Source organism: Eubalaena glacialis, chromosome 12, assembly GCF_028564815.1.
Source record: "Eubalaena glacialis isolate mEubGla1 chromosome 12, mEubGla1.1.hap2.+ XY, whole genome shotgun sequence".
Classification (NCBI taxonomy): domain Eukaryota; kingdom Metazoa; phylum Chordata; class Mammalia; order Artiodactyla; family Balaenidae; genus Eubalaena; species Eubalaena glacialis.
In genome coordinates, this window is record NC_083727.1 from 50,362,608 (window position 1) to 50,377,390 (window position 14,783).

The following is a 14,783-nucleotide window of genomic DNA, read 5'->3' on the forward strand; positions in this document are numbered from 1 at the left end:
CGCATAGTCAGGGAGATCAGCTCGGTGCTTTGTGTCCACCTATAGGAGTGGGATAGGGAGGGTGGGAGGGAGATGCAAGAGGGAGGAGATATGGGGATATTTGTATATATATAGCTGATTCACTTTGTTATACAGCAGAAACTAACACACCACTGTAAAGCAATTATACTCCAATAAAGATGTTAAAAAAAAAAAAAAGAATTTACTACACAACTTTTTTACCCACGACCTTTGTTGTACATGTTGTAATAGATTGGTGGCTTATGTATAAATGCCATTAGCATGAGTCTCCTGGGTTTTCTACTCTTTTTTTCCTTTTGTACCTCTTCTTTTTGTATATTAAATAGCTCTTCATTTTTTGACATAAAATTTCTTTGGCCAGACTCTTCCTCCATTTTCTTTCTCTTTTCTGCCTTATAATTTGTTTGTATACTTTTGTCTTAGAAATAAAAATTATTTGAAAATTACCTGAAATTCTTAGGTTTGATTCTTTAAGAATGCACTTCCTTTTAATATGCTTTTGTGTGTACATATTGCTAAACTGCTAGAATCTAATCTCGTTATTTAAATGTTACTTCCCAATTTAAATGAACATTTCCAAAAAAAAAAAGTTCCCAAATTGCCAGTGTATAGGACAAAAGTGTTCTATGCTGAGATATTAAACTAGGGATATTAGGTTAAAAAAACCACATTACAGGCTGAAATAATGGTAGTGGTAAAACATTTCATGCCTTGATAGAATACATTGAGTGGTGATGTTTCTCAAATGCCTCTTACTGTTTTGTTTGTTTATTTTTTAACAGAGAAGTGAAACTACTAAGAACATAATTTTCACTTATCTACCCTAGAGTATTATTTAATGTGAATCTCTTATAATCCTCTGTTCAAAATATTTTTTGTGGAATAACATTTTTATTATAAATGTAAGTTACGTAATAGATCTAAACTTGAACAATAAAAATATTAAAGGATATCACTGGAAAAAGCAAAAGGTAGAATATAATGATGGCTGTTTTAGTGATTGAACCAACTTCTGGCATAACTTAATTTAATGCCTGAATAAGGAGAGGTGAGTACTTACTATGCTAAGTTTCCTCTACATGCAAAGATATAAACTCATAGGTCTGGATATGAGAAAAAGCCAAACAGTACTTAAAAAGAAAAAAACAAAAAAACAGCTTTATTGAAATATATTTCATACACCCTACAATTAACTCGTCTAAAGTTAAAGTGTATGATTCAGTGGTTTTTAGTATTCTCACAGAGTTATGCAACTCTCACCACAGTCAGTTTTAGAACATTTTCCTCACCCCAAAAAGAAACCCTATATCCAACAGTAGTTACTTCCCATCTCCCTCTCTCCATAGCCTCCAGCAATCACTAATCTACTTTCTGTCTCTATGGATTTGCCTATTCTGGACATTTCATATAAATGGAATCATACAATATATGGTCTTTTGTGACTGGCTTCTTTCATTTCTAAGCATAATGTTTTCAATATTGGTTCATTTTGTAGAATGTATTGGCATTTGCCTGATGACTAATGATGTTGAGCATCTTCTCATGGCTTATAAGCCACTTAGAGTCAAGTCTCCAAGCAGGAAAGTGGTGGAGCTAGGACTTAAAACCAGGATTTACACCCAGGTTACTCTGAGTGAAGTGGACCAAGTGCGCAATTTTGAGAGACTGTGTACAAAACAGGGAGCAGATTGTTGGCATGTGGGTGACATGAAATGAGGTAAAAATCAGTCTAGTCATGCCAGATCTTTCTTTTGTCCAAGAAGCCAGATATCTAGATTTTTATCTCATACCTCTTGTTTTTAAATGTTGACAACTGCAACTAGTTCAGTTAAAAGCAACTAAAACAGAAATGATTCTATTTGTGCAAAGGGCTGGATCTATAACCTGACTTTACATTGTACCAAAAATCTAACAGAAATAGATAGTTAAAATATGTTTCTTCCTTTAATAAAGCTACAGTCAAATGTAATTCACAGTGATGTATAAATGTAAAAAAAAAAAAAAAACAAATTAATAAAAAGAATAATAATCCAACTTAAAAAAAAGAAAACAAAACAGGGTTTAAGTGACTTACTGGCCATTTGTGTATCTTCTTTGGAGAAATATCTGTTCAGATCCTTTTCCCATTTTTAATTTGGATTATTTTTCTTTTTATTGTTGAGTTATGCAAATTCTATATATATTCTGGATCCAAGTCCCAAATCTTATGATTTGCAAAGATTTTCTCTCATTCTGTGGGTTGTGTTTCCTAGTGGTATCCCTTGAAACATGTTTGTGTGTATTATAACATATAATGTATACAATGTATATTGTTATACGTCATGAAATTCTTGAGATAAAAATCATTGCTAATATTAAAAAAAATTTTATGGCCATACTTTCAAATATGTCATTTATATCCAAAATTTCTTTTTTAAATAATTTAAACATGTAAGTTACAAGTACATTTCATCTAAAAATATAGAAATATACAGGCAGTTCTTTTATGTTCTTTTATGTAACAGAAATAAAAATTAATATTTAGTTTGAAAATACTGTTATATTTTAACAGATATTTTAGCATTCCCATTAAAATTGAAAATGAAAATACAGGTACTAGTAAATAACTTAAGATGTGTTTAAGTGTTTAAAAAAATTCTTAATGTGCCAACAACTATTGGAATTATTCAGTTTCCTTTAAAATTATATAGAGCATTGGGGAAGAATTCAGAATCTAAAAGTTGAACTACTTAATTTGAAATTGTCATGGGGATGTTGAATAGAGGAATTTTCAAAGTTATTTAACCTAGATTTTTTAACTCAGTTAAAGTTCACATAAAATAACATTATGAGTAGAATAATAAATTACAGAATGTAATATCAATATTTTGGGGTTTTTAATTACCATTAAATAGTAAGTAACAGTAATTTAGAAAGGGTAAAAAACTGAGTCTTTAAACAAAGATCTGTACCATTATCTTTAATTCAGTTATGTTTACAAACATATTGTGCTGACTTACTGTGTTATATAACACTAAGTAATATCAGATGTCATTGTTGGCAACTGGAAGGGGCTTTGTCACATTGGCCTGTTAACAAATGAGAGAAATGATAAATGAGAGGAGCTGAAGATAGAAAAATGCTTATTACTTTACATGTTCTTTATATCCTTTACTAAGACAGTTTTGGGAGATCAAACACTAGGTTTCATACTTACGGTTAATAAGTGGGGTAGAGGGTAGCAAAAATTGATCCATTTTGATTGCAGAAAACAGAGGCCACTTCTGATAGGAGCCAGAGGAACAGCGTGTGGTATTGTGGCAGAGAGATTAGCCTCAAAGGCAGACAGATCTGCGTTTTCTGTTCTGGCACTACTGCTTGTTTACCATTTTACCTTGGGCCAGTTATATAATATTTTCTATTTTCTTATATTTAAAAATGGGATAGTAATTCCTATCCCATTAAATTGTTATAAAGCTTAAGTAAAAATTAGTGAAAGCGTCTAGCACTATAGTTTATACTCACTAAGTATCTCTCATACTACTCTTTAGTGATAGTGGGAAAAAAACCTTTTTCCTTCTCTGAATTTTATTTTGGTGTTTTTAAGTGTGTTACAAGTCAGGTAGAAGTGGAATTGCTGGGAATGCAGTCATGTTGTGGCTATTGCATAGCCAGCCTCATTGCTCCACTTATTTCATAGACCCAAACATTCATGTTGAGTGAATTTTATTTGTAAGGATGAAAGAGATACTATTTTAGGGAGAAAAATAATTTAAGAATTGTTATGATTATTTAGTACTGACCTTTCTATGGTATAAGGCATTTGTACTAAAAGCCATATTAAATATGTAAAAAAATCACCTAATTTTTTAATATCAAGAAATCACTCTAAGAGTTAAAAATCTAGTATTTTGGTAAATATTTTAACATGCTGCACAGTCCAAAAGAAACTGAGCAAATGAAGTTATTTTAAATCCTCATATGTATGATGGGGCTGTGTTAATAACTTATTGGAGAAACTAATGGACAAGATAGCCTCAGTCTTCAAGAACTTGTAGTTAATTGGAGATCCTTATAGAACAAGATAAAAGATAAGTGAAATAGACAACAGCACAGATTGCCCAGTACTTGAAAACTTAGTTTTCTTTACAATAAGTTTGTTTTAACTTTATAGTCCATGTATCATACTTATAGTCTCTAAAGCATAGAAGGCAATAGTGCGTTTAGCCCAGAATGCCACTGATAACTAAGTAATTCCTTCAGTGTTATTGGTATAAGCTAAATAAAAGTAATAAAGGGAGATGGAAAAAAGATTATAGAAAAAAAAGAGGAAAATGTAGTTTGGTGGGGGCTGGGGATGGCAAGGAGAGAAAAGGAAAAGGTGCATTTGATGGGAAATGTAGCATATGCTTCAGGTGTCATTAGAGCCTGAGAAATCAGAGGTTGCATTAAAATCCATCTAATTGGGAAAATAAAGCACAAAATGATGTGACATATAGTGATAGAACATTTAAAATATGGTTCCTGATTCATAAGCCACTAACAGTCACGACCTTCTGACTTTTAAACAAATACGGTATATGAATTTGTCCTTATGTTAAATCATCTTAGTAAAATAAAACAATACATTTTGGATTTTTGTTTTAGTGTCTTTGCAAGATATAACCATGAGAAAAGCTTTCCGAAGTTCTACAGTTCAAGATCAGCAGCTTTTCGACCGCAGGACTTTGCCTGTTCCATTGCAGGAGACGTACGATGTTTGTGAACAGCCTCCACCTCTCAATATACTCACTCCTTACAGGTCAGTACACTAATAAGTAAGAAGGCCGGTTATTTATTTCAGACTTCAAGTTCAGATATGTAGCAGTCTACCTTTAAATGCTAAATCCCCAAACATTTTTTATTTCACTGGTCTCCTGACCAGTGCAGAGAACCCTCCTTATCCACCACCTTTAGAAAACCTTTGCTTTATTCACTAGGTGAGTTCCCAAGGTTTGGGCATACAAAAAACAAGACTTACTCAAAGGAGTTGTTTTGACAAGTGTTTTTAAGAAAAGCCAATGGCAAACATGAATATGAAGAGACAAGGAGTTGTTATTGTCTTTTTAATTTAACTTCTAATTAGATGGAAAAGAAAAAATAGAGTTCAAAATCCCACCACATTAATAAAATAAATATTGTTTTTTTCTGGTTCTTGTCTACTCTTGATCTTTGCATTAAATTTCTGTGTAATGAATATGTAGTATCTGTTTTAAAATTTTTTTTACCATTTAAAGAAATCTGGACTTATTCAGCCTTTCTTTGGAGTCTTTCACATGAATTGTTAAATGGATGATTTGAGGCACAACACGTGTCCTGAATAAAATGGTATTTGGATAGTTATTTGAAACTATTTGTCAGTATGCAAGGCATTGGATATAACTATTACTATTAGAATGACTATTTGGTGATATTTTTTGGATTTGGTAAGATGATAAGTAAATTAGAGTATTGGCAGAAACCCTGTATAGTTTCTCTGTTCTGTTGTCCTTTCAGGCTTTTATCTTTGGCAGAATCATTTGTAATTACTGGAATTTCCCACAGGGCTTATAGAAAACTTAGCATTCAGCAGAAGTTAGGGATGAAAATTGTCCAGTTGTACCTTTAAATTATGAATACCAACTCTGAAAAACTTCTGGTTTTCCATTTTCCTTAGTTTCCTGTCTGATTTGTGAGAAATGTTCTATTGGTGCATATTCTTTTATTTTGCCAATATTTTTACACATGCTATATTTTGTTAATGTAAGAGGAAACAATTTTAGTAAAATTACTTCTATTCCTATTGCCTCTCTAAGTCTTACTAATGTATATTTTAATTGATATTTTATACTTCAGAGATGATGGTAAAGAAGGTTTGAAGTTTTATACCAATCCTTCATATTTCTTTGATCTATGGAAAGAAAAAATGTTACAAGATACAGAGGATAAGAGGAAGGAAAAGAGGAAGCAGAAGGTATTACAAGAAATTCAAAAAATTGAAGTTAGTTTTCATGTATTTGTGATTTGTTGCATATGTGGAACTTTATTAATTCTGTACTTTGACAGTTTTATTTGGTCCATATGGTCAAATACTGAAGTCTTTATAACCACACAGAAAGATCACAGTCTAATGGGGAGCAAATGAACAATTAGGTTATTATAATATGGTGTGATAAGTGCCCCCCTAACAGAGAGGTATGCATGGAGGGTTTGAGTGGCACAAAATAGCACCTGCTTTAGGGAGGACGGGGCTGATAAACACTTCAACAAAGCTTATAATGAATCTTGAAGAACAAATAAGAATTAAGTGGACCAGGGAAGAGAAAGGCATTCTGCTAAAGCAGAGCAAAGGAATATTGTACAGATATTGGTAAAGTAGATTAAGTTAATATTTTCTTACCACAGAGCATATCCTAAATGGAAAGCTTATAACAGTCTCACTAAATTCCTGTTACCTGTCTGCTGTATTATCATTTTCTGCTTTCTAATAAAATTCACTTGGATCTGTTTTATTCCATGTTAATGATAACTAGAAATATAGAAGGAGGAAGCAAAGTTGGATTTAGGCAGAATTATGAAGGTGGCAAAGTTTGTCTTTATCATCCTTCTGTTTCTCCTATAGCTATCTCTGCTCTCCCCGCTCTTCCCCAAAATGCCTACATGTTATTATTTTCTGCACTAGACAGTGTACCAGTGTTCTAGCCAGAGTTTGCAGACTGGTGACTGGTAGCCCAGACTATGCTTGCAAGCAGTTTTGTTTAACAAACACAGTGGTTTTTAAATTTTTGAACTGGAATGCCTTAGATGGACATACCCGTCTAGTTCAGTGCAGGCCTCATCTTATACCTGACTCTTTTTATTCACGTATGTTACCTGCTTGGCCCCTTTCGTTTCTTTCTATACTTTTTCTCCCACAGTTGGAATCACTTTTTGTTTTATTTTTCAAATACCCTATTTTCTGTTGAGTGACAGTTATTATGGTTTAATTGGGTAATTGGATTTTTTTCTAATGTATTGGCTAGCTAATTAGTCGTTTCTCAGATAACAGAACCTTAGTAAATTTTCAGGTTTTGGCTAGAGGTAGGCAGTGCCATTAATTGTAGAAATTTCACTCATTATAGCAAAAACTAATAATGTGGGAGCAGAGTTGATGAACCTTTTTTCATCTGAAAGGACTTTCTGACCTCAAGTTTTATTACGTAGACATACTATTTTTATCTGATACATCAATTTCATTTAAAGGTTAAAAAAGCATTCGAAAGTGGGATTAAAAGCAAACTAGCTAAGATTTAACTCTGAATGCACAAATGAACTATATCTGTGTTACTTTTACTATATTATGATGACATTGTCTTTTTCAATACTGATGTTAGAATTCTATTTTCATTGTTATAACCTCTTTTTAAAAACATAGTACTTCAACATTTGGCTTTGTTTCAATACATCTGTTATAGCAGAAAAATCTAGATCGTCCTCATGAACCAGAAAAAGTGCCAAGAGCACCCCATGACAGGCGGAGAGAATGGCAGAAGCTGGCCCAAGGTCCAGAGCTGGCTGAAGATGATGCTAATCTCTTACATAAGCATATTGAAGTTGCTAATGGACCAGCCTCTCATTTTGAAACAAGGTTTCTTTTCTTTTGTTTGTTTTTTTAAACAAAATTAATGGTAAAACACTGGCTTTATTTCTAATATCTATATGTCTAAGTCTTAGGTCCTGAACTGTTGAATTGACAGACCCTGTTCTATAAGTATTGAGTTGATTTTGAAACCCTGACCATTGTGAGCCTACTGAAGTCTGATCTTGGGCAGGTCATTTTTGTACCCGGACTTCAGTTTTCTCATCTGTAGAAAGAAGTGGTTGGAGTAGATGATCTTCGGTGTTGTTTTAACTTTCATATGAAGTCTCAGCTCCCTCTCAGTAGTTCAGGCAGAGCCTTAGAATTTCATAATAGAGTAATGGGGTCTGGATTTTTTTTTTGAAGTATTATTGGTTCACTGCATATAAAATAGGAATTGGAAGGGGGTTATATTTTGTTCCTTTTTCTTTCCCCTGACTTCCTTTCTGTGCCACATCTTCCACCTCAGATATATCAGGACTTTCAAAACAAAATTACTCATCCCCTTTTGCAGAAATATGCAATAGGTCCTTTTCCTTTCTCAGTGGCCAGGAGCCCTATCTAACTAATACAACCCTAACAAACATTATACTAGCATCTCTCTGTGAAGAAATTTGTGTACAGTTGATTATAGTTATTATTATATGTTTTATAGTTATTGATTTTTGAATGGAAAAGAACTTAAGACTTTCAAATAATAAGTGTAAATTATTTTGGCCTATTTTAGGAGTAATATACATATAAGGTACTATCTATATGCAGTACTGAAAGAAAGAGACTGGAAGGACTGATTTTTTAAAAAATTAATAATCTGTAGACAGACATTTATTTCTAATCACTGTTAAGTGATTGAGGTATTGAGCTGACCCAGTTGTGTAAATATAATAATTTCTAGCTTGCTTTGTACACATCTTTTAAATCCAGCTTTGTCTCCAGCATGCACTACAGTCAGTAAATATTTATAAGTCTTCACATGCTCAAAGTATCTAAAATTTTGCTTAAATCTGACTTAAGTCACATGTTATTATGTTACTCAGCTATTTTCTGAGTACCTTAGCACCTTTGAAAACAGCAAAAAAACAAAAGCATTGTAGTTAGCCATCTCTGTGCTACTAGTATCAGGGAGACCTATCTCCCTTGGGCACCAGACACTTGGAAGTCATTTAGGTTCAAAAGAACAGCCGGATGTTCTGGTGGTAGAAAATTCCAGTTTTCATATTTTAACTTGTTGTCATTGGCATCTTATTGTAAAGAAAAAAATTAAATAGAGGCAGATAGCTTTGAACACAATTGGCTAAAAGTTATTTTCTTTTCTTGTTTATCAGATTATGAAAGTAATACTTTTCACCCTTGTGAATAGAATTAGTATTATATTATAAAATAATAAAATAACTGAAGGTCATCATAATAACCTGAATCAGCAAGGAAAGGTTGCATTGTGAGCAGCAGTCTGTGTTTTAAAAGCAGGATGAATGTAATAAATTTCTGAAAGAAGTTTCTTAAAGTAGTTAAAATATTGGCATTCAAAGGATAAACCTTAAATATCTCATGTAGAACATTTTACTTCACCAATTATTCAAGAAAAATACACTGATACTGTATATGTTTTTTTAGACCGCAGACATATGTGGATCATATGGATGGATCTTACTCGCTTTCTGCCTTGCCGTTTAGTCAGATGAGTGAGCTTCTGACGAGAGCTGAGGAAAAGGTCTTAGTCAGACCACATGAACCACCTCCACCTCCACCAGTGCATGGAGCAGGAGATGCAAAACCCATACCCACCTGTATCAGGTATGTCAGAACAAGCACATGATGTTTCATCTCAGATGTTGGTAACCTTTTTCTTTAAAGGCCCATATAATAAATGTTTTCGGCTTTAGGACATATGGCTTCTGTCACAACTACTCAACTCTGCCATTGTTGAATGAAAGCAGCCATGGACTATACATAAACAAATGAATATGTTTGTGTTTCAACAAAACTTTATTTACAAAAACAGGGATCGGGTCAGATTTGGCCCGTAATTTGCCAGCCTCTGATAAGAGCTGACACATTCTCTTGGGAAATTTTAGCTAATAATAATTTAAAGATTAAAGTGTGTTTCATTTTATTATAGCTTTGTTATCAAGCACATGATCTGCAATATATTAAAAAAAATTAAGAATATTTGGTATGTGGTTAGGGACAAAGAAGTGGGAACCAAAGACTTGATTATAAATGTTAATTTGATATTAGGGGAAATACTCTAAGAATTTGAGAGAGAATAGGCAATTGCTCATAATAATCTTTTAGTAAAGCTTTTTGAAGTTCCATTTTGTCCACTGTTATCCACATTATAAATTTTTTTAATAGAGAAATAGAGATCAGCTTTACAATTTTCAGTTAAAAAGATCAATCTTATATCACTGACTCATTTGATGTTCCATCCTCAGCAAGGAAGAGAGCCATAAATTTCCTTTTGTGGTTTGTAATTAGTTGTCATTGATTTAACTGAAATGACATATAATGAGTCTTAATAGCTTCAATACAAATACAGTATTGTTTTGGCCACAGGTATAGCAATACAAATGTTGTAATATGATAAATGTTGAGTCATTATGAAGACTCATATCACAGTGTAAAATTGAGCATTTTATTTATCAAAGGAAGCATAAAATGCTCTAGTGGATATGAAAGTTGCATGAGAGGATGAGATCATTTAGAATATTATAAATCAAAGCACCACGTATTGATTTTCTTGATAGTGTACTTTTAGTTCTCATTTCATTCTAAATATTGCTGAAGAATTTTTAATTTTTATAGGAACATGTTAATGCTTCTACCTTGATATAATTACTGGTAGCCATTTATGTTTTGTGTGGTTAGTTTTTTCTCTTTAAATAACTTGCTAGAATCTCTTTATCATTTCAGTTCTGCTACAGGTTTGATAGAAAATCGTCCTCAGTCACCAGCTACAGGCAGGACACCTGTGTTTGTGAGCGCCACCCCCCCACCTCCTCCACCACCTCTTCCATCTGCCTTGTCAACTTCTTCATTAAGAGCTTCAATGACTTCGACTCCCCCCCCACCAGTACCTCCCCCACCTCCACCTCCAACCACTGCTTTGCAAGCTCCAGCAGTACCACCGCCTCCAGCTCCTCTTCAGATTGCCCCTGGAGTTCTTCACCCAGCTCCTCCTCCAATTGCACCTCCTCTAGTACAGCCCTCTCCACCGGTAGCTAGAGCTGCCCCAGTATGCGAGACTGTACCAGTTCACCCACTCCCACAAGGAGAAGTCCAGGGGCTGCCTCCGCCCCCACCACCGCCTCCTCTGCCTCCACCTGGCATTCGACCATCATCACCTGTCTCAGTTGCAGCTCTTGCTCATCCTCCCTCTGCACTACATCCAACTCCATCTACTGCCCCAGGTCCCCATGTTCCATTAATGCCTCCATCTCCTCCATCACAAGTTATACCTGCTTCTGAGCCAAAGCGTCACCCATCAACCCTACCTGTAATCAGTGATGCCAGAAGTGTACTTCTGGAAGCAATACGAAAAGGTAATTTTCTCAAGAGCCGTTAAAAACATTGCAATGGTAGCATTAGAACCTTTCTAAATATTTGAGACAATAATGTTTTCTTCATTTATAAAAGTTTAGATGCTCATGTTTTTGTACAAGTGGTCTTTAGAAAGTAAAGCTATGTTCAATTTATATTTTAAGTCTTTTTCAAGAAAATATGTCACAATCATTTTATTTTCATACTTAGTAGGTATTCTTAAAATGTTTATTGAATGAATGAGAAATTAAAAGTATCAGACTTAAATGTTATAGAAAATTTAGTTAAAACCCTTTGTAAATATTATATTCAATATATATATTAACTCCTTTTAAAATGGTATTTTCTTCAGTGTTAAGGCTGTCCATATGGTATGTTAAGTGACACTTGCTTTACCAATACCTTTAAAGGATTAAGGTTCCTTCTTTAGTAACAGGAACGACCTGTCACATTCATTTATTTATTCAGCCAACATTTCCTACTATATGCCAGGCACTAACAGTATAGAATGAATAATAGTGCCTTTCCCTCAAGTACTGGGGAGAACAAAGCCACAGAAAATATGCTCAACGATGTTTAATTTATTTGACCGTAGAGGTAACAAACAAAAGAAATGTATCACCTGGTTAACTTTAGGAGGTGGTGAGTAGAGAAGCACAATAGACCATAATGGCTAAATAAACTATAGACATCCACTGGGGTATGTGGTAAGTTTCATCAAATCTTCAAATTCTTTTTAATAGAACTAGCTTTTTATTTTCCTGTTAGTATTTCTCATGTGTATTTGAATTTATTAGATTAATAATATCTAATAATATCTAGTATTTTGTATTTTGGTTTACAATGAACGGTTTGGATTTACTATATCAGGTATTCAGCTACGAAAAGTCGAAGAGCAGCGTGAACAGGAAGCTAAACACGAACGCATTGAAAATGATGTTGCCACCATCCTGTCCCGCCGTATTGCTGTGGAATACAGTGATTCAGAAGATGATTCAGAATTTGATGAAGTAGATTGGTTGGAGTAAGAAAAAATGCATTGATAAATATTACAAAACCGAATGCAAATGTCCTTTGTGGTGCTTGTTCTTTGAAAATGTTTGGTCATTCCAGTGTTTTGCTTTCTTTTCCTTAAGGTAGATAACCCTTTTCCTCCATAATTTTTGATTTCTAAGAAAAATATTAGCATACATTTCAAACTAAATGTTTTACAGTGGCTTATCTTTTTTTATTTTTCCCTGAAAAGGCATCATTTGGTCAAATAAACCACTAAGTATTAAGCATGGACAGCTGTTGTTAGAGTAGCTGATTCAGTTTTTTGATATATCTTAATTGTGCACTTTGTGAGTTTTAATTTAAAGAGAGCAACTGAGATTAAAAATCTTGAGGGCAGCTGTATCTGTTAATGAGCCTTATTCCATTTCCTGACGTTTTAAAAGAAGAAACACTGCCTTTATATGAATACACTCAGAAAGTACATTTAGCTTGTAGTATTGAATTCTCTTACAGGAATGCTTGAATTTTTAATTATTGTTTTATTGTTTTAAAATACTTGCCTTATTTGAATGTTTAGCAGTATCCCCTTCCTACTTATATATTGTGTGGTACAATTTTGCTTGCCTATAAGAGTTTAAAAATTTTCCATGTGAAATACTCTGACATAAACCATGTAACTTACATAACTGTTAAGAATAACAGTCTGATTTAATAAATGGTTCATTTTAAAGGTTCATGGGTGTTACCTCTTTGAATAAAACTTTCTGATAGTTTATCAAATAATATAAAGTAGGCTCTAAATAGTCAATGAAAAATTTAAAAACTACTTAAGCTGTGTAATTTCCTCTTAATTGTACAGACTCATATTGTCTAGTGTATAAGGTAGCTTTTATGTCATTTTTTTCCTAAAGTCAAAAAATCAGTATTTTCCAACTCCTTATGCTCTTAAATTAAAATCTCAACTTGCTCTCTAATTTCAGCACATCATGACTTCAGTTTAACAGCATTCTTGAAATTATGTTTTGCAATGATAAAATTAGTTGTTAATGTTTACACAGTCCAGATTCAGGGATAGATGAGAAGCAGCATCAATATCGGATTATTTAGTATGAAGAAAAGAGTAAATGAGGCTTTGGTAGTTTGACTATAAAAGTGACTGTAATCTTCATCCTTCCTTCTATCCCATCAATAGAGGGATCCCTCTATCCCAGCTACTCCCATCAAAAGATGGGTTCTGTTACCAACCCCTTTGAATCTGAGTGTCCTGAGACTTGTTTTGGCCAAAAGCATGTGGAAAAAGTAAGCTCAGCCTAGCCTGCTAGAAGTTCAGAAACCTCATGCAGAGAACTATCCCAAGTGAGGCCAACTTAGACGAGCCAATTGCAAGCTCACCTGCTGGCTGACTGTAGACAGATGAGCAAGCCTAGCTAAAATTAGCCCAGCCCAGAGGAACTGTTCAGCTGACCTATAAATTCATGAGTAAAAATAAATGTTTATTGTCTTACACCTAAGTTTTGAGGTGGATTATTTCGCATAGCATTGTGGCAATAGATAGCTGAAACATGAGGTCATTGGTAACCTGCTAATTTGAGGGGGTTTTAGGTAGCTAACTAATGATCTGTAATCCTTGTAGAAGAGGAATGATGAACTAAGTCCTCCAGTAGCAGTACGGTTTGGACATAAAAAACATTTCACAGTGGCTTTAATAAAAAGATTTGCTTTTGCTCTTTTAGGTAGATTTGCCTAGACCTAGAACAAGAAATTAGATAGCCATTTGAGTTTCCTTCCCACCTTACAAAACTGTATATTGTTGAATTTAACTCAAGAAAATGTGCCACAATTTAAAGTTTGTCTTTCCAAAGGTGCTTATGATCAAAAGGCAGTAGCTAGTAGATAGTTTTTGTAAAGCTCAATTGTGGCCAGGTAACTAAAAAGGGAATGATACTGGTATTGGTGCAGTTAAGGGAGATACAAAAGGAAATGGTTGAAGATTTCTTTTTGTCTTTTTTTTTTTAATTTTTATTTTATATTGGAGCATAGTTGATTAAAAATGTTGTGTTAGTTTCAGGTGTACAGCGAAGTGATTCAGTTATACACATACATGTATCTATTCTTTTTCAAATTCTTTTCCCATTTAGGTTATTGCAGACTATCGAGCAGCGTTCCCTGTGCTATACAGTAGGTCCTTGCTGGTTGTCTATTTTAAATATAGCAGTGTGTACATGTCAGTCCCAAACTTAATAATAGAAGTGGATCTGTTGTAAAGACTGGCAGTGTATATCCTAAATAGTTTATGATAGTTTTTTTTGTTTGTTTTTCAGAACATTCCTAGAAGATAAGAAAGTGCCCACAGGCTGAAGAGGCCATACATGTAGTATTTATTTTAAAATCAAAATAACTTTTCAGTCTAGTATTCAACTTACCTTGCTGAGAGACTTTTGGAGCAAATCATTCAGTAGTTAATTTTAATACCCTAAGGAGAATGAAAGTTACTGGGTAATGACTATTTTCTTTCTTATTGAATTATGTTACTGTTCCACAAGGTCGTGCATAAGCATAGAGTCAGAAAAAGTTAATTACATATTGTGGAGAAATAATTGGCTTCAATTGT

General features: G+C 33.6%; 1 protein-coding gene across 3 annotated transcripts in view; it reads left to right on the top strand.

Annotated features, from left to right (window-relative positions):
• WASF1 (WASP family member 1) overlaps nt 1-12,640 on the top strand; it is a 90,127-nt gene extending 77,487 nt beyond the window's left edge. For 2 of the 3 annotated variants that reach the window (XM_061207176.1, XM_061207175.1), the window contains 6 exons: nt 4,648-4,801; nt 5,875-5,992; nt 7,473-7,645; nt 9,251-9,430; nt 10,550-11,178; nt 12,047-12,640. In XM_061207176.1, the coding sequence (XP_061063159.1) occupies nt 4,648-4,801; nt 5,875-5,992; nt 7,473-7,645; nt 9,251-9,430; nt 10,550-11,178; nt 12,047-12,204 (1,412 nt within the window). In that variant the 3' untranslated portion in view covers nt 12,205-12,640. The remainder of the gene's footprint in view (nt 1-4,647; nt 4,802-5,874; nt 5,993-7,472; nt 7,646-9,250; nt 9,431-10,549; nt 11,179-12,046) is intronic. The other variant, XM_061207177.1, reaches the window with a different exon arrangement.
• Nucleotides 12,641-14,783: the final 2,143 nt, after the last annotated feature.